This window comes from Bos indicus x Bos taurus, chromosome 25 (assembly GCF_003369695.1).
Source record: "Bos indicus x Bos taurus breed Angus x Brahman F1 hybrid chromosome 25, Bos_hybrid_MaternalHap_v2.0, whole genome shotgun sequence".
Lineage (NCBI taxonomy): Eukaryota > Metazoa > Chordata > Mammalia > Artiodactyla > Bovidae > Bos > Bos indicus x Bos taurus.
This window is the reverse complement of record NC_040100.1, coordinates 41,782,998-41,809,093: the sequence shown is the minus strand read 5'-3', so window position 1 is coordinate 41,809,093 and position 26,096 is coordinate 41,782,998. Positions and strand designations below refer to the sequence as shown.

General features: G+C 58.7%; 1 protein-coding gene across 2 annotated transcripts in view; it reads right to left on the bottom strand.

Annotated features, from left to right (window-relative positions):
* The window catches only part of LMF1 (lipase maturation factor 1), a 51,704-nt gene that overhangs the window by 5,680 nt on the left and 19,928 nt on the right, over positions 1-26,096 (bottom strand). For both annotated transcript variants that reach the window (XM_027528128.1, XM_027528130.1), the window contains exons 4-6: positions 18,982-19,130; positions 8,759-8,824; positions 6,279-6,446 (exon numbers count right to left, since the gene is read on the bottom strand). In XM_027528128.1, the coding sequence (XP_027383929.1) occupies positions 6,279-6,446; positions 8,759-8,824; positions 18,982-19,130 (383 nt within the window). The remainder of the gene's footprint in view (positions 1-6,278; positions 6,447-8,758; positions 8,825-18,981; positions 19,131-26,096) is intronic.

Here is a 26,096-nt window from a genome sequence, read left to right as displayed (position 1 = left end):
AACCGAGGCAGGATGCTGCTAGCCTGAAGGACCCCGAGGAGTGAGCATTATCTGCTCCTCTGCACCCTCGCATGTACACATGCAACGCTGAAACCCAGACAGGCGAGCAGCAGAAGGAATGATGCTCAGGGAGAATCGTGATCTGGGAGACCGAGTGGGGGCTGTCTGTGATGTGGCGCAGGCGCACGAGGCCCTTTGAGGGAGATGATGCAGCAGAGCCAACAGCTCCTAGACCGACTCCCGGACCAGAGCGGGCGGTGCTCTCGGGCCTGAGGAGGCCTGGGATGAGGGTGCCTGACAGTGTACTGGAGCGAGACCTCAGCCCACACGTGTTCTGGCCATTTCCCATTTCCGAGGATGAGTCAAAAGTAAAACAGTGTAAGCCTTTAGCCTGAAAAATGTTAAAAAATTAGAAGAAAGGAAAGAAAAGTGAGGAAGGCAGCCCAGGGAGGCAGGACACCTGCCAACTGAGCTTGGAGCCCTTCAGTGGTCTCCACTCAGCTCCAGGAATGAGAGGGAGGTGGGCAGCAGCAGGAACGTGAAGAAGGGTGATCAGGACGCAGGGTCCCTCCTGAGAGCTGAGCTGAGCATGACGCCTGGCAGTGTCAGGACCCGCCACCCCTACCACGGACGAGGATCGAGAGCAAGGCCCAGGGACACTGGCGTCGCCCCTGTTCCCCGCACACTTCCTCTGCCCTGCTGAGCCAAGTTTGCCAAGACCCCACCACCGCCGCCTCCACCCCAAGAGCAGGGCTGCACCTCAGGGCTGTCTGCTTTATGCTCAGAGGCCACACAAATGACTGCATTTGGAAAAACGAAGCATCTGAGATGCCGGGAGCTGGAGGGGCTGGCTCGCCACGTGGGCACACGGCAGGGGGCTCAGGAACCGAGAGCTGCAGTCCTGCCTCGGTTCCCTTGGCCACGGAGCTCGGAGGATGGGGCCTCCTCTGTGAGGCTGGGGTAAGTGCTTGACCCACCCAGGGCGTGTCCTCACTGACCTTACTCGGGTCTGGAAGACCCCTGAGTCCTGGGAACTCATGTGGAGAGACATTGTGTGTCCAGGAGGCTCACAAAGCGATTTGTAAGGGAATCAGCGGCTGTCAGGAGAGAATCCGCAACACTGGCGTCCAGCAGTGACTGAAAGGTAACAGCCTGGAAGTGCTGAGTAGCCTGAAGGCACAGGCAGAGAAAAAACCTGCCCGGGGCAGAGTCAGAAGCCAGAACGGGCTAAGAATGTGAAAACAGCTACTGTCAAAGATTAAGGGGCTTAAGACAGTCCTAAGTAAGAGAAATATGAAAATGCCAAAGAACTGGGCAGTAACTCGAGAGTTTAAAAAGTAACATATAAAACAATTCACTGGATAGGCTTTTGACAAAACTGACACTGTAGAAGAAGGAGTTGGTGAATCTGAGCCAGGACCACAGCCAAGCAGCCTGGCAGACTAGTGACCTAAACCCCGGGAGGGGAGGGGTGCAGAGGAACATGAAGAGACTTCTCAGTGATGAGAACTACATACAGATCACGGAAGCCTAGGAAATCTCAAAACAGGATAAACTCGAAGAAAGCCACACCCAAGGCACACTGAATCAACATGCTGAAAAACTGAAAAAGAAAAATCACAGAGGCTGCCAGAGGGGAGGAGTCATGGCCAGAGGGGTGGGGCTCAGGGCCCCCAGACTCCCCAGCAGAGACCCCAGAGGGCTGAAGGGAAGTCACTTGCCAGCAGCCTCTGCTAAGAAATGTTAGAAAACTACGGGACACAAAGGGAAAGTGGGCGAGCAGGACGCGCACGCCGGCAGGCAGGGGCCGGACACGGCAGCCTGTGGGCTGCTTAAATGAGGCAGTTGCGCAGCGTGGTCGCAGCTGCTGGAGTGACGGCTGCAAAGCTTTAACAGTGACTGCGAACTTGTGGTTGTGACGAGAAGACCCCACATGCCCAGCAGGGTTCCCTGGGGGCCTTTCTTCCCCTCATTTCTGTTCCAAGCCAGTTATTTCCCATTCGGGATGAGAGCCATCGGAGGGGCCCTGGGTGCCTCTGGACCCATGAGGGCCACGGCTCAGCATGGGCGCAAGGCTTCAGCTGGCGTGGCTCCCACAGCGATGACGCTGCACATGCCCCCCAGCTTTGGTCTGGGACCCCATCGTCTCACTGGCTGTAACCCAAGCCCTCCTGGAGAGACAGACACCAGGCCACCCCTGGGGGCCATAGTCTCTCCCAGCCGCTCATGGCAAACATGGCTGGTCTGACTGCAGCCGTTGGGGGCCAAGGAAGCACCACAGGGAGGGGTCGAGTGGCTCAGCACAGGTGGGCCTGGGACCCCTGGAGTCAGCTCAGACCCTGTGTTTTCTGAGGGGGGCTTCTCCATCTTTGAATGGCCCCACCAGTGTGAGCCCTGGCACTCCTAGCCAGAGCTGTGGGGGCCACAGGCCTGGGGCCATGCAGCCTTCCGAGGTCTGGGGCAGTGCGTCCACTCGGTGCCTTGGCCTTGCTGGCTCGGTCTTTGAGTTCTGTGTCCTGAGGAGGCTTTGCTGGTTGGCCTCAGCCTTCTGCCCAGTGACCTCGGTGTCCCGGCTGCAGACTCAGCTGTAGGAGTTACGGTATGGGGCCAGCGCCAGGGTGGTCCTTTCTTCTGACAGCTGTAGGAGGGCCAGGGCCACAAGCTGCCCCCACGACAGCCGGCGTCTGGCTAGCCTGCCCTGGGCGTGGTCCTCCGGCCACTGGCTCAGGCTCCCCAGCTTTGGAGCCCAGGAGATGACACTCCCTCATTGGCACGGCCACCTGAGTGGCTGTGACCGTCTGGATGTGGCAGGAGGGGCTCTTGTTGGGGGGGCGAGGCAGGGCCCCAGGTGCTGGTCCACAGGCCACAACCAAGAACGCCCTGGCCTGGCAAGTTCCGGCTGCATGAGGACTCGGCAGCCTAAGTCTGTGTGTGGCCCTAACGACCTCTGAGCAATGCCTAGCTTTCCCACCCCAGTCCTGCCTCAGTGGGTCCCCTGGGCCCAGAGACACCCCTCCCTGTCACTTCACTGTGTGCCCAGCTGGGGGGTCTGACCCAGAGAATGAGGTTCACCAGAGCGTTTGGGGATGGAGGCCTGTTTCTAACACGGCAGCGGGAGCCCCAAGGACTCAGGAGGCTGTCGTGGCACCCCTGTCCAGCACACACTGGCCATGACCCCGTGCCAGGGGCCAGTGGGAAGATGAACTGTGAGGTGTGACCTTGGGCCCAGGAGTTGCCCCTCAAGGAGGGGTGGGTGCTCGTGGGTGATATTCTGTGGCCAGAAGCCCCGGGCAGTTGCACTGTTACCCCAGCTGTGGAGAGGTCACTCAGGCTGGTGGGGGCAGCTCTCTGTGCCCAAAGCTGTAGTGATGTCCCCACAGCGATGTTCCTTGGGCTGTGGCTGATGTCATGGAGTTTAGAAAAAGCCGGACGTGGTGGGAGGTAGGGACGGGAGTCTGGGATGTGACTTTGCGTGGACCAGGAGCCACGGGCCTGGTTCACGTCGGGATAGGAGGTCCTGCTGGGCCCACAGCAAAAGCTGACCACTGGCCCTGCAGGGTCTCTCCTTGGCAGAGCATGGGGGTCCGAGGTCGAGGTGGTGCGCCTCCCCATGTAGACAACAGGCTGTCTCTGGAGAACTCGCAGAACCTTCCGGAACAGCTGTGCAAACTGAGCGTGGGAGGAGGTGCGAGTGCTCACATCCTCAGCCCTCTCCTGGGGAACAAACGGAAACAAACAGAGCCAGGGACCCTCGGGGTTGCGGGTGTGGAGACAGAGCAACATGCAAACCCACAGCACCCAGTGCCATGCCTGCAGAGGGCCGTGTTCCTGGGAGGCGGGCTTGCAGAGCCGGGGGCCATTCATCCTCTCTGCTCTGGAGAGCTGAGGCCTGGCCCCAGGAGGGCAACAGAGCAAGCCTCAGAGAAGAGCCGCAGCCTGGGCCTGTCCTGGGCACCATGTGGATGGGGGAATATGACGCTGGGACATACCTGGACCGAGGCTCCCAGGGCCTTGGAGGACGGAAGGCGAGTGCATGGCTGGCCTTTGAGAGTGACGTCCAGGGCCACAAGTTGGCCTGATCTTTCAGGGTCCAGCTCTGGCTCCTCTCTGCCCAGTGTCCGTGTGCCACACCGTCTACCACTGTCCACCCGGGCAGCAGACCCAGAGCTGGGTGGAGAACCAGCCATGTGGCCTGGGAGCCACCTACCCCTGAGCCCCCCAAGTCTGCATGGCCCCCACGGTGGAGGTGCCAGCACCCTGGCCCAGGACACACTCAGCCAGGCCAGTCCAGTTAGAGGGTCCTCATCCTAAAATGCCATGAGACATCACGTGCACTGGGAACAAACAAAGGCATTTTGAGGCTTCTGGGTCAAATGTCAACATAAATACCTTCCCAAATCCTATTTTCAAGTAGCTAAACCCGTCTACCTGCACCAGTAACCCAAACTTCCTTCAATTATTTTTTTGTGACATGGCCATTTGCTTTTCCTTACCGCTTGCCAGAGCTGGGCCCAGATTTCTGGACATAAACTAGTCAGTGAAGCCTGAGGGATGCCCGGAGGGCCCCTGCCACGTTTACAGCCCTGAGAGGGTTCCAGTGGTCCCAGGCTGGTGAAAGAAGCTGAAGCAGCAACTCATCAATGGCCCCACAGCCTCAAGAGCGATTCACGGTCACCCTGGTGACCATGCAGGCTGAGCAGACCCAGGTGCCCGTGGAGGCTGTGCTCCAGGCAGGTCCTCCGAGTTGCCTCGGGAGCAGGATCCATGTTCTCCATCGCCAGAGCAAAGGGGAGCCCGCAGTTGGGCATCCTGTGCCGGTGGAGGACCGTCCAGTGTGAGGCTGTGTCCGTGCTGCTGGACCTCAAGGGTGCTTGAGCCTTTGCCTGAGCTGAAGTGTGTGCACGGCAGGGACGTGGAGGAGCACCCCTGGGCTCCTGGGGGTGTCCCTCCTCAGAGGCTGTTGGGAGGAAGGGTCACCGGCCAGCCAGGGTTTTGCCCTAGAGTCAAGTCCGGAAGAAGCTGTGGTGCATCCAGACAGTGAAATATCAGTCAGCAGTAAGAGATGAGCTCTCTACCCACAGAAGGACAGAAGCAACCTCAGCTGCACGTCACTAAGTAGAGATGCCAGTCTGTAAGGGCCAGTCTGTACTCTTAGCTCAGTTTTTCTGTAAATCTAACACTGTTCTTAAAAAGACGGTTGATTAAAAGCAAAGTAGAGCTTAAAATACTGGCAGCAAAAGCAGGTGGGTAGGGGAGACCATGACGGCACATTGAAGCCACAGGACCGTCATGGCGGCGAGGACAGGGATTCAGCATGTGCTCGCCTGAAACAGTATACTTGGTAATTAGGAGAGGGAAAATAACAGAATGAGAAAAACCTCAGAGGAGAGCTAAACAAGGGCAAAGAGAAAACAAAGCTTTGGAAATAAATGCACCTGCTGAAGTACAGGAACTTTTCATTGAACGAGCATGAGGCTGGTTGGAAAAGAATCTGCTCTGAGCATCATGAGTGACAACTCCCAAGAAAGGACACAAATCCAGACTGCAAAATAGGAGACTACCACACTTGTTCCTTGACCAGGACGTCTAAAAGCAGATAAAACGGACAAATTCCAAGGAAAATGTTTGCCATTAAAAAACCTACAGAAAACAGAGACCCTTAATGTTCAGCAGCCACGAAAGGTTGTCAGTGGCCACACAGACCCGGCTCCGCCCACCAGCCCCTGCCCCGGCCGAGTGGAGATGTCGGAGCAACAGTTCCGTCTTGTCTTCGAGGGTGAGAGTGAGACCCAGAGCAGAGCCAGACACGGCCAGTGTGGACGGAAAACCACTGAAGAACCTCACTGACAGTGCGAAAAACCCAGACAAAACGGTAGCAAGTGTACCCAGCAACGTGTTGGCATGTACGCAGCACGACTGAGTCTGATTCATTCTAGGAAGGTAACTGACTGTGGCTGCATTTTTGCTAAACCTCACCCACTCATGACTAAAAATACCCAAAACAAAAAACACAAAACTTCTAGTAAACAAGAAACGAGAGAACTTGGTAGAAGCAGGCACAGTAAACAACCAACCGAGCCGCAGGCCCCTCCTGGTGTGGGCCCCTCCCCCGCTGGCACCACGGAGCCCACGTCGGGCAGCTCGACACGGGCCCCATGCCGAGGAGCGGGAAGATGGGGGCACGGTTCGCAGGGCGACGGGGGCCCTGCGGGTCCACCCCCACAGGTGCGGCAGACGGGATGTGGGAGCTCAGGTTCTCCGTGGGCGCGGCTGCTCACCTGGAACAGGACCTGCAGGGCCCCGTGGACGATGCACATCCGCCGTCCGAGGAAGATGAAGAAGGGCACCACCAGCTCCAGGAAGTGGTTGCTGAGGGTCTCGAAGCGGTGGAACCACCACGGGGAGCGGTGCAGGAAGTAGGCCACAGGGTTGGGCACCGGTTGTGTCTGTGGGCGAGGGAGGCCCTGAGCTGTGCCTGGAGGCCCCCGGGGACCCGCCCCCTGCACCCTACCCTGTGCGCCCCCTGGCGGCCCTGCCGGAGAGGCACCCCCTCCAGCAGCTCACGCGGCCGAGTTGGCACTCCTAGACTTCCCGTACTTCTGACGCCGACCCCTCAGGGACCCCCGAGGGCCCTGGTGACCAGGTGCTCAGAGACGGGGCAGGGGGCACTTGTGCTCACAGCGCTGAGCTGCTCGGGCGCTGGCAAACCCCCATGAAGGGATGGGGTGTGGGGAGGAGGCGGGATGGCGGGAGCTCACACGTGGAGTTCCTCTCCGAGGACATGCAGGCTGGGGGCGCAGGGTCCCGGCCCCATGTGTGTGTTCCTGGGAATGGCCTCCACATGTGTGCGGGGTGGGCGGGCGCGGCAGGTCCCCAAGGCCTGTGTGTTGACTCAGCCGTGGCGCCGGCGCCCAGGGCCCAGCTGACGGGCCCTGTCCTCCCTGCACATGCAGCCGTCCGCAGAGGGGCCAGCTGTGCCGATGCTGTGTGGGGCCGGGGCAGCCGCTGTGGACATCCAGCTGTCTGTGAAGGGCACGGTGCCGGGCGGGACACCAGGCTTCTGCGGCCCCAGACCCAGTGGACCCACAGCCCCACCGACTCGGAGTGCGCCTCTCCGTGTCTGTGCACAGCGGGTCTGACAAGGGCACTGGGGTCTGCTGTGCACTCCCCCTCCGGGGCCCTGTGTCCTTTGCACACACACAGCCCACACGTGCACGCATATAGACAGCATGGCTGCCATCAGCCATCAGAGGAAGTGAGTGTCGGTCAGTCGTGTCCAACTCTTTGCAACCACATGGTCTATATGTCCATGGGATTCTCCAGGCCAGAATACTGGAGTGGGCAGCCTTTCCCTTCTCCAGGGGATCTTCCCCAGGGATTGAACCCAGGTCTCCCGCATTGCAGAGGGAAGGGCTGGGCCAAAGGTAAACGGTACTCATGGTGGTAACTCCCCCTGGACACGGCTTAGAGCCCAGCGAAAGGAAGCACTCTCCTACAGCTGCCAACCATGCGGCCCGTGCACCCTGGCCCTGGGTGTGGCTGCGGCCTGACCCTCTCCCTCCCCGCCATGGGTATGATTCCTCGCGGATTAGCTGTGGACGCTGAGGCGCCTGGTGTGCGGTGGGCACATGGAGATGCCGGTCAGAGTGCGCAGGCCCAGGTGCCTGGAGGGTGTAGTGTCCCGCTGGACACAGGGAGGTGGGGGCTCCAAGTGCGACGCCCCAGGGAAGGGCCACCAACCCCCCTTGGGAGAATGTCTTCCTGCTAACTTCTCAATTGGACATGATTTCCATCTTACAGAGAAGTCGTTGTTTAGTTGCTCAGTCATGTCCAACTCTGTGACCCCATGGACTGTGGCCTGCCAGGCTCCTCTGTCCATGGGATTTCCCAGGCAAGAATACTGGAGTGGATTGCCATTTTCTCCTCCAGGGGATCTTCCCGACCCAGGGATTAAACCTGCATCTCCTGCATTGGCAGGCGGATTCTTTACTGCTCAGCCACCAGGGAAGCCCAGAGAAGTTGCAAGAACAGTAAAGGAACCTGGATGCCCAGCTTCCCAGGTGTCCCTCTTCTTCCAGCCCCTTCCTCCTCGGGTAGTTTTCTGTGCCTCCTAACACTGAGCTGTGATGACCTTGTCTGGGTCTCGTAGGAGCACAGTGGCCATGACACTCTTCTGCTTGTTGCCGATGACGTCCTGGTCATGAGAGCAGCCGGGGCCTGGGACCTGCCAGCTCCTGCCTCTCTAGCCCCCTTTCTGGGCACCAGGACCCTGACTCTGGGACCCCCAGCTCCTGCCTCTAGCCCCCCGTCTGGGCCCCGGAACCCCAACTCTGGGACCCCCAGCTCCTGCCTCTCTAACCCCCATCTGGGTGCCAGGATCCCGACTCTGGGACCCCCAGCTCCTGCCTCTAGCCCCCCATCTGGGCACTGGGACCCCAACTCTGGGACCCCCCACCCCCTCAAAGGGAGCAGGCCGAAGCCGCCCTGGGGAAGGAAGACATCCCGCCTGACAGGTGGTGCCCAGACCGGGTGAGAACGACAGGGCTGGTTTGAGGAGCTCAGGCAAAGAGGGCTGAGCCGACGCCAGGAGAAGGTTGTTCTGAGGCCAGATGCCCTCAGGTGAATCACGGAAAGGCCCCAGCATGAGCCTGAGTGTGGTCAGCAGGAGCAGGAACAGGGATTTGGAGGGCCCGTCCTGAGGGGATGGTGGGCTCAGCCTGTACCCACGCCCCCACCCACCCCTGGCCGCCCTGCTCACCTCATAGTGGAAGTCCATGCAGGTGAGGTCCCGCCAGCACCGGTCCCCTCGGATCTTGATCAGGCCCTGCAAGGATGGAGAGGACCGTGAGCCACCCCTGGACAGACATGCAGGGGTGACGCAGAAGGGCAACTGCAAACAGTGTTCCTGGAGGGAACATTCAGCGTCTCAGGAGTAACAGCAAATGCAGGAAAAAGAAACACTCTCCATTTTACAACGTCAGTTCCTCCTGTGTTTCTTTAAAACCCAGCTTTTAGACTCTGAGTGTCATCACAGTAATGCAACTTTGAGGTTTTAGAAAAGGCAAATTCATAAAGCACGAGAACACAACCTGACTTAGAAATGCCAAGATGGGGGAGGGACGATGTCCCACTGGGCCTCAGAGAGAGTATCCACCCGCCGCTGACATGATGGGAAACAGCACATGGGAGACCCCGGCACTCAGGCACAGCATGAGGGAGACCTCGGGCTCAGGGACTCCTCTGCTACCCAGTCCACTGGGCAACCCGCTGCAGAGAGGGGCTCCTATGGGTGAGCTTCCCGGCAGCTCTGCCAGTCTCCCCGCCAGGCAGTGGCCAGCATGCTGCTCTTCAGTGGCCATGAGGGCAGTCAGCTCCCGTGCCTGCCACACATCCTGTTCACCTGCCCTTGGGAATCTCAGCTCCACCTGACCCCCACGTAGTCAGAAGCCGTCTGCCCCCTGGCAGGAGTGAGGCTGTTGCTTGACACAGAGGTTCACCCTGATGTCTGTCTCAATGGACAGCTGCCCTGGAAGGTGAGAACCGCGTCACAAAGACAGCAGCCTGTATGGGAAGGACTCTGGGACGGTTGAGGGCTCTGAGCCAAGAGTAGACAGTGTGAGTTGCCCCACCTGTGGTGGCCAGCAAGGCGGGATGCCTGCCCAGGAGATGAGACGTGCCCCACTCCGGCCTGGCCGGGAGCAAGGAGCCCACAGGACGGGCCGAGGACACAGCCAGCTCCCGGCCTGGGCCCCTGTGGGAGGCAGGGATGCCGTGGCACCCAGAACAGACACAAGAAACAGTGGAGCCCTGTGGCAGCCACACTGGCCAAGTACCTGTGTCCTGGCCGAGCTCACAGGCCAGGTGTGAGTCTGCCGTGGGGCCCAGCAGCGAGTTCATACGTGTGTCCCGTGGAGGCCGCAATACCCAACTGTCCTGGGCACCATCCTCCCTGGTGGCTGTCAAGCAGTGCCCCCGGGGGCCTGGGCGCCTCGCAGTCAGGTGGAACCACGCCCGAGGACCTGCTTGCCATGTCTGCAGACTCTCGAGACAGGTCACTCTGGGGGCGGGGTTGAGGCTCTGGAAAGGGGGTTTGCTGAGATCACGGACGCGCTGAGGAGACAGCTCCCAGCATGGACACCCCAGACTCGGCTGCATCTGCATAGAAGCAGCGCTGCAGACCCCAGCATCCTGTTGGCCGAACGCCCCGCTGGCTCCTGAGGACAACGTGCCAGTTCACACGACGCTCCCCGTGAGCACGGCTCCGCTCCCTACATCCCCCGGAACCCGAGAGTGGCACTCTTTGGAGATTCACGCCAGGCAGAGAAGAAAAAAAACAAAATAATTAAAATGTCATTCAAATTCTAAGCTGATATGAGACACTTAAAAATCTGAAATGTTCTTCTGGGAGCAGAGGATAATTATATTCCTCCCATCTATTGATTTCTCTCTACAATGCAGATGTCAGATTTTCCACGGATTTTTTTTTTCTTCCAGAGTAAGTGTCAAAGGAACAAAGCCTTCTTTGAGTCTTTTTCAGCCCAAAATTAATTCCAAAAAAATGGCACAGACAGGCCAGTAAGACACCAAGTGACCTGCAGCTGTCCGCCCAGCCCCTGCTCTCCTTGGGGAAAGGGCAAGTGCCAGGACCTGGGAACATTCTGGGGCGGCTGAGGGGGCCCAGGCCTCACCTCGTGGGCAGCGGGCGGGGACAGTGCCCAGGGGACGCAGAGGGGCTTCTCTCTGAAGCTCACAGGTCCCAGAACTCGCTTCTGAAAATCTCCCCCTTGGAAATGGGAGAAAGAAGGTCTTTGGCCACAGAAAGAGCATCGCTTGCTTGATGCTACATCAGCCCCACACCTAACTGGGTGAGGGGCTCCCAGGCCTGTGGCAGGGGGAGGGGTGACGGCCTCAGGTTCCGAGCCAGCACCAGCTCCCTCGCCAGCGCCCCAGTGTTGCACGTGCCCTGCACCCCGTTCTCCCCTCAGAGTCTGCTCCAGGAACCCCACTGTTCATCTGTAAGCACAGGCGGCCGCCTTCTGCCTGCTCCTCCCACAAGTGGACACAGCACATCTGCAGGTGCAGGAAGGGGGCCGGCTCTCCCTGGAGCAGGCCTGCTGGTTGGGGATGTGTCCACAGCTGTGGGCATGCGGGCTGGGGTGCCTCAGTTCTGATTGAATCTGGCAGCGCCCTGCATCTTCTCTGGCTGCGGAGCTGACCCACGGGACCCCATGTGCTCTGTGAGAGGTGGGGGAGCCCTGTGTCCCGTCTCCTGATGACGCAGCATTTGAGGGTCACGGCTCAGCGCTCAGACCTCACCTGAGTGCACATGGGTCTGCTCGGGGTCTCAGGACTGAACAGTCCACATCTGAAGGGGTCCCAGCCAATCCGGGGCCACCACGGGCCCCTTCTCTCCAGGATGGGGCAGTGTCTGCTTTCAGAATCCCAGGTGGGGTCAAACAGAAACCTGCCCTCTGAGCTCACCAAGGCAGCACGCAGGTGAGGGGCACTGCATCGGCTGTGGGGGACCCTCTGGGCTGAACGTGAAGGGAGGGAGGGAAACTGGATAATGCTGGTGGGGGGCTCATCATGCCCCCTCCCCAAACCCCGGAAGCCTGTGAAAATTGCCCAGATGACCTCTGCCGGGGACAGACCTGCCAGAGCTACGGAGCGGGTAGGGGGGACGGTCCAGGGCCCCCCACCACTGCAGGTCCAGGCACCGCTGTCCTGCTGTGGCTGGTCAGAGACGAGGGACGGGGAGGGGAGCTGCTGTGAGGGGGTGCAGCTGGGTAGAGGTCAGAGCCCTTGGACAGTGCTCCTCAGGGTCCCAGGATGCCTCCCAGGAGCCGGGGTGACAGACTGCAGGCTCCACAAGGAAGTGGCCGGGATGCCTACTTGATTTGTTCTTGGGGGGCGTGATGTGTTGCATCCCCGTGTTTCTTTTATCACGTTAATAAGATTTTTACTGCAGGGACTAACTTCGGGAGAGGACGCTCTTCCTACTGAGCATCTGATCTTCTTTGTTGAAACGGCACTCAAAGCTCATTTTCTCCTTCTACACAGACACCCAGTGATTTTGGCACTGTTTGCAAAATTGAGTTTCCTTTTCCCTTGACCTGACTTGGTACCTTGGCTCAAAGTCAGTTGACAGCAGAGGTGGGTCTCTCTCCAGACTCTCCTCTCCTCCACGGATGTATTTTTGTAGTTTAGATCAACCTCATACTTCAGCTTTAAATTAACCTTAAGAATCAGGAAGTGTGAGTCCTCCAACTTTGTTATTTTTCAAGATTCTCTTTATGTGAATTTTAGAATTGACATGTCTTTCCCTCAAAAAAGCCCACTGGGCTTTTTTGATAGAAATCACCCTGAATGTACATATACATCCAGGTGAAAAAGACATCTTGACAATACTGAGTCTTCTGCCCCATGAGTGGGGGACACCTGTTTGCTTACGTAGGTCTTACGTTCATATCAGCAATATTTTGCAGTTTTAATGCATGTCTTCTACATCCTTAATCAGATTTATTATGAGGCATTGGAGTTTTCAAGCAATGGCCCATAGTATTTTCAGAATTTTATTTTCAAATGACTTCTTTATAGTATATGATGGACCATTCATTTTTCACATTGACTGTATCCTGCAACCTTGCTAAATTAATGTATTCACTTCGGTAGCTGCTTTTTAAGATTCCCGGGGTTTTGTATAATCACATCTGTGAATGTTTCACTTCCTTTTTTGGAATCTTTGTGCCTTTATTTCTTTTTCCTGTCTTATTGCACTGGGATTTCAACACAGTGTTGGAGAGCAGCACCAGAAACAGGCAGCAGGCCTGTCTAATCATGCGTGGATGCTCTCCCTCATCACGGCGCACGAGCCCCCCCCTGAGATGACCTTGCGTGGGCTCCTCGGTGTGCTCTGTGCTGAGACGGACAAACAGCTCTTCAGCTTCATTCTGCTGCTGTACTGAAGTGTGTTTCTGAGGTAAGCCACACCTCTCATGGCCGGGCTCAATCTGCCGGTGTTTTGCTTGGAGTCCCTGTGTCTCTGCTCGTGAGGGATGCTGGTTGGTTTTCCTTCTGCGCTGGCCTCCTCGGGTTCTGCTGGTCACGTGAAAGGACCTGGGGAACGGCCCCGCCTCCGCTGTTCTCCCGGGTGTGTGTAGGACTGCCCTTACTTCCTCTTTAGATGTTTGATGTCACTGCTGAAGCCATCTGTGCCTACACATTCTTTCTGGAATGGTTTTTTACATTTTGTTACAAATCCAATTTATTTACCAGATAGGAAGCCCTTTCGATTTCCTCTTTCCTTCTGTCTCAGTTTTGGTGAGCTACATTTGTGAAGGAATTTGTCCATTTCATCTGTGTTGTCAAATTTACTTGCCCAAAACTTTCATGATAGTCCGGGTGACTTTATGGCTGAGTCTCAGACAAAACCGCCTTTATCTGAAGAAAGTGTTTTCTCGTGGGCCTTCAATCACGGCTTGCCCTGCTGCATCCTGGCCTCTGCACAGTGGGTTCTGGGGGTGTCTCTTTCTCCAATTTAGATGCAGTTTTGTGTGTTAACCAGACAGGTGTGGTCTGCACACCAAGAGCTGGGGATCCCAGGGTGTGTGTGCAGGTGTGAGGCTGGAGCTGTGGGCGGTAACCAGGCCCAGGCTGTCCTCCGCAGCCTGCAGGCATGCGGGTTGCCCGGTGCAGACAGAAAAGCGCATCCTCGTGCTGCCCCTGGGGGGCCCGGAGGCTTGTCCTCCTGCCCCGATTCTCCGCGGTCTCCTTTCATGCTGTGACCTCTCCATTTACGTCAGGTAAAAACCACCTGCGTCAGGGACTTCCCTGCTGTCCGGTGGTTACGGCTCGGTGCTTTCACTTCTGGGCCCCGGTTCAGTCCTTGGTCAGGGAACTAAGATCCTGTAAGCTGTGTGGCATGGTCAAAGAAACCCCAAAACAAAACAACAAAAAACACCACCAGCTCCGGCGACAGCAAAGATGCAATTCTCGGTGAAAACTGCTGACTTTAGCGGTGATGTTGCTTAGTGAGAATTTAGGGTCCTAAGTTCTTAAGTCTTAAAATGTGAAGCAATAATAAAAACAACGTGGTACCTGGGGAAAGGTAGTGAAAGGCGTTGGAAGAACTGTAGAGAGAACACGCAGGAGAAGAAAAGCCACACGAACAACCTAGTTAAGCGGTGCAGGCCGACAGGCCCCCGCCCACACCTGGCAGCCGGATGGTCTCCCCACCCTCCCCCAATATCCACCAGCAGGGCGCCCCCACTGACGTCCAGCAGCAGACAGGTTCCTACGGCCCTTGCTCTGGCGACACTGCGTCTTCTGGCTGCCGTCCTCGTGGGCCCTGGACGTCTCTGTGAGGCAGCCCCTGCCCCAAGGCAGGTTCCTACAGGAAGAAGGCCCGCGGCCCCCACCTGTGGTGACGCCCCTGCCCCCCGGCTGCTATGGGGACAGTTTGGGGCCGTCATGTCACCTCCACGTCTGCGGAAACGAAAAAGAAGATGAGAACCCGCGAAGCACAGGCCAGGCCTGCAGTCTGTGCGGGAGACAGGCGGGAAGCGGCGGCACCTGGCGGGGCTGCCGGTCAGTCTTTCCAGGGCTTGAAGGATGTGGCGTCACCTGCTGCTCCACCCAGGAAAGCCCGGCCCTGGGGTGTGTGGGGCTCTGCTCTGTGGGGCTGACGGGCACCCAGCGCGGGGACGGCTGTGTGCACACCCGCCTGTGCTCAAGCCTGCCCAGACCGCTCCCTCTCCTGAATGACCCGTCGTCAGTGGGGGCTGCGTCCTTCCCAGGCTGCACACAGAGGCTCTGCCCGCTGTGTTGAGTGCGCCCCCAGCCTGTGGCTCGCCGTTTCTCAGTGGTGTCTTTTGAAGAGCTCAAGATTTTAATTGTCCAGTTAACCCATGTCTTTTCGTTAACAGTTAGTGGTTTCTGTGCTGTGAGCAGGCTTCACCTCTCCCAGGACTGCAGATGTTCTACATTATCTGCGAGAGGTGTCTTGGTTTTATGTGTTTGTCCACCTCAAGCCGCCTGTTGTGGGAGGTGTGGTGGGGCGGGGGTTCGTGCACCCAATGGACACCCAGCACCTCTTGTGGAAGCTCCTTTCTGTCGTAGCCGACTTGGCTCGCTGCCTTGTCCAAATGTCACCTGACGCTGATGTCAGTGTGGCGCCGTCTGCACGCACTGACCCGCCCGTCGCTGCAGCCTCGCCTGACGTCAGTGTGGCGCCGTCTGCACGCGCTGACCCGCCCGTCACTGCAGCCTCGCCTGACGTCAGTGTGGCGCCGTCTGCACGCGCTGACCCGCCTGTCGCTGCAGCTTTGCTGGCGCCTCCCTGGCACCTCGAGAGCCACGGTCCCTGGAGCATCCGGGACCCATAAGTAGCATGAAGCCAACTGCTTTACTCCCACTCAAGACTCGGTCCTGGGCATTTCCGTGCTCACCAAACAATCAGTTCACCGATTTTGAAAAAAAACTCTTCTAGGATTATATTGGGGCTGCATGAAATCTATCGACCAGTATGGGGACAACTGACTGCTGGCCACGAACAAGGAAGACCTCCTTGCCCAGGGCTCCTCTAGGCACCGTCTAGGGGTTTTCAGGGCCCAAGTGTCACACTTCTGTGAGTACTTCCTAAGTATTTTATGGTTGTTAGGGTTTATCTGCGGAGATAAAGGCAATGGCACCCCACTCCAGTACTCTTGCCTGGAAAATCCCATGGACGGAGGAGCCTGGTGGGCTGCAGTCCATGGGGTCGCTAAGAGTCGGACACGACTGAGCGACTTCACTTTCATTTTTCACTTTCATGCATTGGAGAAGGAAATGGCAACCCACTCCAGTGTTCTTGCCTGGAGAATCCCAGGGACGGGGGAGCCTGGTGGGCTGCCGTCTCTGGGGTCGCACAAGAGTCGGACACGACTGAAGCGACTTAGGAGCAGCAGCAGCAGCAGCAGCAGGGTTTATCTGTAACTTTGTTTTCTGACAGTTTTTGCTAGCAGGTGGAAACACTGGCCACATCCTGCATGTGGGTCAGCTTCACTCCCTAATTCTGCAGCCCATGTGATCATCCATGTGTGGGATGAACACAGATGATTTCACTTCCTCCTTCCAGTCCTCAGGGCTTTCATCGCTTTTTCTTTCTTTAAAGACAAGCTAAGATCTTCAACACACTGCCGAGTAGCCATGAGGAGAGTGGCCAGCACTGCCCTGTTCCCAAGCTTATAGGAAAAAACATTCAGTCTTTCACCATTTAGTCTGATGTCAGCTGTAGGCAGTTTGTATATTATCTTTTATCAGGTTGAAGACATTTCCTTCTATTTCCAGTTTGCTAAGAACTTTTTTGTTAATTGTGAATAAGTGTTTAACACTGTCTAACGCGTTTTCTACATCGTATGAGACAAATATGTCATCTGATCTCTTTCTTCCTTATGTCTGGCAACGTGGTGAATTACCTCGGACTGCAAGAAGATCCAACCAGTCCATCCTAAAGGAAATCAGTCCTGAATATTCATTGGAAGGAGTGATGCTAAAGCTGAAACTCCAATACTTTGGCCACCTGATGTGAAGAACTGACTCATTTGAAAAGACTCTGATGCTGGGCAAGATTGAAGCCAGGAGAAGGGGATGACAGAGGATGAGATGGTTGGATGGTATCACTGACTCAATAGACATGAGTTTGAGTAAACTCCGGGAGTTGGTGATGGACAGGGAGGCCTGGCGTGCTGCAGTCCATGGGGTCAAAAAGAGTCAGACATGACTGAGCGACTGAACTGAACTGAATTCACGTACCACCAGCCTTGCATCCTGGGAAACCGTGTGGACCTGAACCCTCCAAGTACTCTGGACCACCTGCTGACCGTTCCTTGAGAGTTTCTGTTGTGCTCTTGAGGAACACTGCTCTGGAACCTCCCTGTCTGAAATATATTGTCCACTGGCCTCAGGAGTACACTGGGAAGGGTTCCCTCTCGTGTTCTCTGAATGAGTGTGTGTGGGTTTGTATTGATTCTTCCTTAAACATTTGACTGGACTCGTCAGTGGAGTGGTCTGGGGCTTTCGGTGGGAGGTGTTCACTGACTCAGTTCACACGACAGCTCAGCCCCGCGGGCCCTCTCATGTCGGTGCTGCACACCCACCTCTGGGTCCTCTCAGTGCCCACTGCCCACGCACGAAGCTGTCATGCTACTTCTCTTTAACGTTGTATTTTGAAGAAAACCTTAGACTTCAGGAGAGCTGTAAAGATGGCACGGAGACCCTGCACACGTGTCCCTGCTGCTTCAGCCCCGTCCGGCTCTCAGCAGCCTCCCACGGACGCCCTGGCTGACGGCTCCTCAGGCTGTAACGCACGGTGTGACATGGATCCTCGAGATGCTGGCAAAGACCATCCAGGACGACCTGCCGGGCTGGTCCCGGGGGCGTAAGGCACCAGGTCTGCCCAGCTCCCACGGACAGACCCCTGCTGCTGCCCCTCCTTTTCATCAAGCCAGCCCTGTCGCTCTGCTTTCCTACAAAGCACGGCGAATAATATCCAGTGTACAGATTGAATCAAGTAATTACAACTTCTACTGCACCTGATAATCTTTTATCCAGCTGGTGCTCACTGTCAATCAAAACTCCAAAAAAGGTGGTTTACAACATGCTAATGATTCACCGCCTCTGAGGCGTCGTGGGAGTTTGCTCAGCAGCGAGCTGTGCTCAGCAGCCCGACGGCTCCACCACCCTGGGCTCTGCACCCGCTTGGCTGGGCTCCACCCTGGCCCTTGGCTTCAGTGCCACACACGAGGCTGCCATCATAGGAGATCCTGACATAGGCCTTTGAAACACTGCGTACGTTTTCATGCTTTTTAAAGCCAGCTGAAAGAGAAGCCAGAGTCGAGCCCTAGGTGGGCAAGGAACTGCTAAGACAGATTTGAAGCTAAGAATGCCTTTGCGCTGTCAGGACAGCTCGTGGTCTCCTATTTCATCAGAGGGACCCGTGAGCCATGCCCACTCCAGTTACGTGTGAATGAGGGAAGCACTGCACTCACCCTGGCGCCTGCACACACAGTCACCCGATGCAGGGTCTCCCAGTGCCGCAGCCACTCCTATCTGATTGGGTCAGGAGCCCGCGCCACCCCTCTGACCGCTCCCTACGGAGCTCATCCCCGGCACCTGGTGTCGGGGCTTGGGCAGTGTGCGGAGCTGAGAGCATGGCGCCTCGTCCTGGGGGCACGCTGTCCTGCTGGAGGACCGACGCTCACTGCGGCCTGCAGGAACGAGGGTGTCGGACACTGTGCTGCAGGGACGCGGCCCCCCTGGTGTAAGACACCCTCGAGTAAACGGAACACGGGTGAGGAGGGGCATAGAGTCCCGCCGAGTCACAGTGGCTGCTGACGCCTGAAGAACTGCGGCTCTGAGGGGGCCGGCAAGGCTGGGGCAGGGACGCGCCCACCACATGGGCCCCACTCCCTGCAGGCGCGTGGTTGCCCACGAGGAACAGCTTAGAGCAGATAGACGCCAGCCCGTCTGCACGGTGTGACTCTAGCGGAACAAGCAGGGCAGAGGTGGGAGGCACCGACCACAGAGCTGCGCGGCCTCTGCCTGGTGAGTCCCCTCACTCCTAGTTTAAGCTTCTGGAAGCTCGCAGGTGTAGCTAAAACTGAGATGTGCTCTTCTGCCGGCCGCGTAGTGGGCAGGGGCCTGGTCCGAGGGCTGGGAGGAGCGTGCGGCAGGAAGGGGGACGCTGAGCATGCGGCCTTCGGGAGCGACACCGGTCACACAGGCAGGTTGGGAGGAGAGACAGGAGGCCTCCCTGGGGTGGGGTCGGACACTCCGCACACCCTAGGAGGGCAGGGGGCAGGGGTGACAGGGGCCTCCCTGAGTGTCGTTTGTCCCCCGGGCCTCGGGGGAGTCACGGGCTCAGAAACAGGTCCATGGACCTCAGGGAAGTGGCAGGAGGGCATGTCCCGCCCCCGGACGTTAACGGATAAAGGTTGTACTCACCGCTCCAAGCATGATTCTGAAAATCAGCCACCGGAAGCCCCACATGACGACCCAGGACGTGGGGGTGCCCCTGGGCAGCGCAGACAGTGTCCAGAGAGGGCACAGGAAGATCCCCAGGAAGCCCGTCTCCAGGAGCTGGGACTCCCACCCTGAGGAACAGACAGCGCGTGAGCAGCAGCTTCCTGGGGCACCCGCGGCAGAGCCCAGGCAGGATGGCCCTGGGAGGTGCTGAGCGCAGAGCAGACCGTGATCCCGGCTGCCCCAGGGAGGGGGAGCCGGTTGGGAGTGGGGGATGCAGGTCCAGGCCCTGCGTGGCTCAGCCCGGTCCCACCGGGTGGGGGCTGGTCGCTCTTCCCGCCGGGAGCCCGTGTGAGGGACACAGGTGTGGGCAGCACACCCAAGTGCTCAGTGTTTGTGAACATCTTCCTCAAAACCCAGACAAACCTGAATGAATTCTGAACCCCGTCTGCGCTGCTCGCTCTGAGACGCACTGAGTGTTCAGAGGAGAAACGCACAGATACGCGACGCCAACGAGTACAGCACCAGCCAAGGCAGGTGGAGCTGGTGGGTTTGTGGGTTTTCCCTGCACAACTGCTTGAAACTCGGCAGCTTGAAATTTTTCCTAGTAAAATATGGAGGCAGAAATCCCACTGACTCTCATTCGCTTTGTCTGAAACTCAGTTCTCCTCTTGTAAAGAAGCGGGCGAGTTTGCTTTTTAGCGGCACCTGGGAGCGGCGGTGTGGGCGTCGGGGTGGCCCCGCCCGCCTCGGCTGAGCCTTCTGGGCTGTGGGCTCTGAGGACAGCAGTGCACCCCACGCAGTCTGGAGGTGATTCCAGAAGCAGAAGAAGCCTGGATGGTGCCGGGGAGGCGTGCTGTTAGGAGGGAGCTGAGCAAGGTGGGCCCCAGAGCCCCAAGGGGGCTCTGTGATCAGGAGAGGAAAGCGGAGCCCAGGGTGACTGGCCAAGGGGAGAGGGGCCCGCTGGCCCCCCAGGTGCTGCAGCCAGGACAGCAGGAAGGGCCTTCCCCGTGTAGAACCTCGAGGGTCCGCACACCGGAGCCACCCACTCCACGTCCAGGCCTTGTCCTCCTTGTGGACACGGATGACCTGTGCTTCTTAAGGCGCTTCAAACCCCCTTCCTGTCTCAAAAGGAAGAAGCAGACTCTTCCTTTCTTGACAGCTTCTCTGGTGTTGTCCTGAGAGGTTGTGATCATTAAGTCTGGACTGCTTTCCAGCGCCACGGGGACATTCTATAACCTGCGGTCTACAGCAGCAGAACGTGGAGCGGCAGTAACGTGGCTCCGGGCGGACTTCACTCTGAGAAGGGCCCTCACAGGCTGCTCAACCCCACCCGCCTCTGCTCGGCCCCGCGAGTGGGCAGACCCCAGAGAGGCCAAGGCAGGAGCAGCACATGCCCACCCGTGAGGGGCCTGCCTCCCACCTCCCTGGAGGCCCTCCACAGCTCGCAGGGCCCACGTGGGTGGGTGGAGGGGTCCCCAGAGCCCGGCCTGCCTTCCCTGTCACCTCGCTCTGCACAGACGCGACACACAGAATTTTAATGTGCTGCCTGAGTGACACCCATCAAAGTGACGTGCAAACGGCGGCGCCCAGAGAGCTGCTAAGTGCCGGGAAGCAGGTGACGGGCCTGCCGCACCCCAGGGACGCACGTGTCACCTGCTCTCCCGCCTGCTCCCTGCTCCCGGAAGCTGCCTCGCCCTGCGGGGCGTGGGCACCCCGTCTCGCCCTCCAGGCTGAGGCCTGCTGCCATCAGCGCTCACTGGTACCCACCTGCTCTGCATCCTCCACTGGGTCAGCAGCTGCGGCGCACACAAGGAGCCCCATTGTTCTCTGCGGCCCGGGACAGCCCTCCTCCAGACGCACACCCTCGGCCCTCGCCGAGCGCAGGCCCGTCGTGGGGCTGGAAGTTTCCGCCTGCAGCAGGGGACCTCCTGCCAGGGGCTTTGGGGTGGCGGTGAGCAGGCGGCCAGGAACCTACCTGACCACACCGCCCGCAGCTCACACTCCCACCGCTGTGGCTCCGGGCTGGCTTCCTGGACACTGCCCAGGCTGGCCCAGCATGTGTGGGAGGTGTCCTTGCGAGCTTGAGGGTTGGCACCCCACCCTGCATGCGGGAGAGGAGAGCGTGGGCAGCTCCGTGGTCCCCCTTTCCCGAGGAGCCGCTTACCCACCGTCTCAGGGGACAGCCCGACAGGGACACAAGGTGTCGACCCGTCCCGTCCTGACCGGGGCTCAGGCCGGCCGCTGACGGTGGTCTCCATTTCTGAGTGCAGACACACTCCCCACCCTGCAGGCTGCGGGCACCTGTGGGCCAGCTTGGCTGCAGGTGTGCAGACCGGAGCTCCCAAGCGCCTCTCTCCTGGCCCATGCCTGCCAGGGCTGCTTGCGGCCAAGGGAGGCCCATGGTGTGCTGAACACTGCCCTCAGCCTCTCGGCTGACCTCACTCCCCACACCTGGGGCACCTGCTCCCCAAAGAACTGCTCCTGGACACGGTGCCGGCGTTCAGCCCTGTCCTCCGGGCCTGTGAAGAGTGGAGACGTTCTTATGTTGAGGACCAAGGATCAGAAAATTTGCCCCCCGGTGGCCTGCGTTGCAGAGCACGTGGCCACCACAGGGTGGGCATCGCGCTGCAGGACAGACGTGGGTGGGGCCAGGCTGTTCCTGTGAGAGATGCTTGCTGACCGTCGGGGGCTCAGAGGGGGCTCCCAGGTGCTGTGGTCAGTCACCCAGGGTCATGGGCAGCACACACAGGGAGGAAAGGTGACCTAAAGCAGGTTTCAGCGGCCATGGCCGCCCCAGGGCTCCGAGAGCAGCTGAAGCCTCACAGCCGCCTCAGAACTGTGACAGTTACTTAGGAGAGGAGTTAAGTGCGGCAGGCGAGGATGCTTTACAGATGACAGCGCCCTCCGTGGGGTGAGCAGGAAGCCCATTAGCCTCACGGTCAGGAGTGGGAGACGGTGAAGGCGCCTCCCCGGGGCGTGGGGCTGCAGGTCTCCAGGCAGAGCAGCCATCCACTGCTGCTGATGCCAAGGAAGGGCCGTTTCACACCTGGGACACGTCCTGGGGACGCTCCTCTGTCCTGAGGCCACACCTCCTTCGAGGGGGTGGAGGGTGGGGGCTGGGGTCACAGGTCAGCCGGGAGACGGAGGGGCCGGAGCAGCAGGCGGCCCCCCCTAAGGAACACAGTTCCAGAACGAAGGGCAGCTTTGCTGTGCGGTGTCCGGCCAGGGGGGCGAGCCGCACAGCGGTTAGCCGGACACTGAACCTCCACCCGCCCTTCACCCAGATGGGACCCCTGCCAACACCGCCGTCCATTCAGCACTCCCTGCCCAACATGCAGCTAACATGCCTCCCTTGGTTGAGACAAAATACAAAATGAGACCAGGTGAAAAGCACAAGGGAGGCCACGCAGAAGCTGAAGGAAACTCTCCCACCGGTGTTTACATAGCCGCCGGCCGCCGCACGTCATGGGACACGCATGTCCGTCTGTTCCCGCCTGGATGGGGCACCAGGAGGCCGCGAGCCTGTCCAGTGAGGGCAGGAGCCCCTCACGTCTACCTCGCACTCCTCCCAGAGGCCCCACGTTGCGTGGGGCCTTGCCTAGGTCCGCTGACCCCTCCAGCTATTGGAACCGCCGGCAAAGATGCCCTGTCCTCGAGGAAGCTGGGCCACCCTCAGGCCCCAGAAGTACTACCGCTGCCCGCCTAGACGTGTGGCTGCTCCTGCTCGTCTTCCGTCCCCCCACTGCCCCAGGCTGGGTCTGGCCTCCAGTCCACTGTCCCCCCACCCCCAGGACCCCATCTGCCCAGGAATCCTCTGGAGCTGGTGTGAGCTCGCAGGTCTCCTGGGATAGGAGCCTCCTGGTCACTTCTCACATCTGTGAAGATTTCAGCCAGAGCTTGGATGGTGAATTTGAAAGAGCTGGTTAAAGGCTTCACGCTTTAAATAAAATAATTTTAAATTGCACGCTCCCAGTTAGGAAGCATTTAGCAAATTGCCAGTCTGGGTTTCACGGACATCCTTGGGCGCTGCAGGAACAGGAAGTGACCCGTGTGACCTGCGCGGTGACCCTCCTCCAGCTGCACTTGGTCACGGTGCTGGTTAATACTCGGTTGCTGTGGCAACCAGACTTCAGCGCCCCAGGTGTCCCGCTGCTCTGGTCCATGCAGGTGTCACCAGCCAGCCCAAAACAAGATCCACAGTAATGACCTTGGCTGGCTTTGCGGGCTTGGGGTAACACACAGGAATGCTTCCTGTCACCGGAAATGAGACTTGGCAACAGATTTCTCAGGATTAACATATTCCAAACATTTAACATATATCAGGCTGGAGGGCACGGTGCCTTACTGTTTCTTTGTCTTTTGTTTCCTGTGCATGAGAATTAGCTGGCTCGTCTCAGAGAGCCGAGTCAGACTCCTCACGAGAGGCGGGCGGTGCTACACGGGCCCACCGGACCGAGGGCGAGTTCTGATCCGCCTCCGCGCTGGCCACGCAGGGCCGACGCTCTGAGACTGGAGGAGGTCGGGGCGGATCTGCATTGTCGGCTTCAGGGGACAGCTCCAAGTCGCCGTCCTGGGGCTGTGGTGCTGAGTCTGAACAAAGTATTCAGGTGTAACTCTGAACACAAAACTTATTCCAGAACAAAGCAAGAGATGTGTTTTTCAGAGTGATGGCTTCCGTGAGGAGGCGGACGTGGGCTGACGGATGCCTCTGACCGTGTTTCCACTCGGGCAGTGCAGGCGCCGCCAGAGGCAGGAGTGAGGGTGAGCAGAGCCCGCCCCGAGTGTGCGACCCACAGCCCCCCACGCAGAGCGCAGACGCACGGGAGCTTGCGGGAAGGAGGGCAGGACCCGGGCACGCTGCGTCCTCTGTGCAGCAGGGGCTCTGCGCCAGTTCAGGTGCAGGTGAGACAGAGGGCGCCGCCCGGGGCCGCCGGCTCCCAAACCAGAGCAGCTGCTGCCGCCCGCACACCCCGACCTTTTCCAGCGGAGGCCGCCACGGGCGCTATGACAGCACGGCTGATTCTGGCACTCTCAGAAGGGAAAGAGAGGAAGAGAGCTATCCAGGTACTGAAGATGAGCCAAGCGTTCACGGTGCTGGCTGTCCCGAATGCGGGTCCTGAACCAAGTGGCAGAGTGGTGGGGGCGGGAGGGAACGCACGACAGTGTTTATGGCGAAAGCCTGACCCTTACCTCACTGTCTTGTGTAATGGACCACAGAGAGACCCACTCCCTCCATTCTGGACGGTGCTTTTCACCAAGTTAAGGCCTGAGATGCATGGATGTATCAATAACAGACCACCACACAAGCCTCCGGACAAAGCCACACACGCACACATGGAGCACAGGAAGGAGGGGCCCAGCCACAGAGGGTCCGGGAGGCCTGCGGCTGGAGGGCTGCCTGCAGGTCAGGGCCTAGCTTCTGTGCTTCCATCCCTGGGTCCCGCTGCTGCTCTTGAAGGAGATCAAACATCTCTTCCTTAGATGAAAGGAGATTTCTCACCGTCCAAACGGACAGAACCCGAGACACAGCACAGATGGCATAGGCGTAGTCTGAGCTTACCGGGCGCCGATGCAGCGCCAAGTGCCTGGCGGGGTCCCAGTGACCCCTGCCCCCAGCCCCGGCCTCGGGCACAGAGGAGGAGGCAGCCAGGTGAGGAGCTCTCTGCACCCGTTGCTGGGCGTCTGGAAGCTCAGACCTTGAGATTGTCCCAGCCCCATCCTGCCTGCTCGACTCCACGCCAGAGGGCCCTCTTGTAAGGACTGTCCCCAGGGAGGATGGCCCATTTGTGGGATCCAGGCATCCCTGGGCAGCACCTCCTGCCAGGCAGCGGTCCCAGGAGCAGGCCAACTTTGGGACTGGCCAAAGACGGGTCCTACTTGGCGGCTGGACACCCTGCTACCCTCCAGCCCTGAAGACCTGTACCCTCCTAAATCCCAGGATGCTGGGCCCCGCCCCAAACCCAGGTGGGGCCTGAACCTTGCCTGCACCCCACCTTCGCCTCCTCTTTGCTGAGACTCTGAGACTCGTCCCAGGGCGTGAAGCTCCTCCTGTGAGGTGGAGACACTCCTCCAGCCTGGACAGCCACCAACAGGGCTTTTAGAAGCTCTTGTGGATAACCCTGGCCCAGCTCACGTCCACTCACCTTTGACTTCACTTATTAAAGCTAACTTATTAAAACTAACATTCATCCTTAACAGAAAGCAAAAACGTTTAGTGAAGATAACTCAGAACCAGAGAGAAGTAGGAAGCGACCTGCTCACCCAGGGGTAAAGCTGGTTAACTCCTTGGTCATGGATTTCAAAACAGCTTCTAGAGGCAAGATGGAATAGAGGACACACTGCTTAACGTGGCGTAAACATGGCCCTGCACGCTGAACAGCACTGTGCTGAGTGAACCTTATCGTGGAGCAACGGGAGCAGAAGTAGCGTGTATGTAACCAGCTCCCCACCTGAGCCTCAGACTCCCCCACAGTGGGGCGCCCTCCCTCACCTCCTGGTCCTGCTGCAGGAGCCCGAGGGGCAGGCCACCGGAGGTGCACGACATGCTCCAAAGGGGCGGGCACCAGCCTGCCCAGTCCTGAGAAAACAGCTGCTGCTGCTAAGTCGCTTCAGTTGTGTCTGACTCTGTGCAACCCCATAGACGGCAACCCACCAGGCTCCACCGTCCCTGGGACTCTCCAGGCAAGAACACTGGAGTGGGTTGCCATTTCCTTCTCCAATGCATGAAAGTGAAAAGTGAAAGGGAAGTCGCTCAGTCATGTCTGACTCTTAGCGACCCCATGGACTGCAGTGCACCAGGCTCTTCCGCCCATGGGATTTTCCAGGCAAGAGTACTGAAGTGGGGTGCCATTAGCAGACAAGCCCAATTTAGTCTCCAGTCCAGCTGCAGTGTCCAGGGCTGGCTCAGTAAGATGTCCATGGAGCGGCTGGGCGGAGGGCTCCAGGGACTCTGAACAGACTGGGAAGCCACGTCAGATCTTTTTGAGGCCGTGTTGACACTTTTCATCAGGATGAGCTGCCTCGTGAGGGTGGACTTGGGAGCTCTGCCTCAGCCGCCCCCCAATATTGCGTGGCTGGGGCTGTGGCCCATCCCA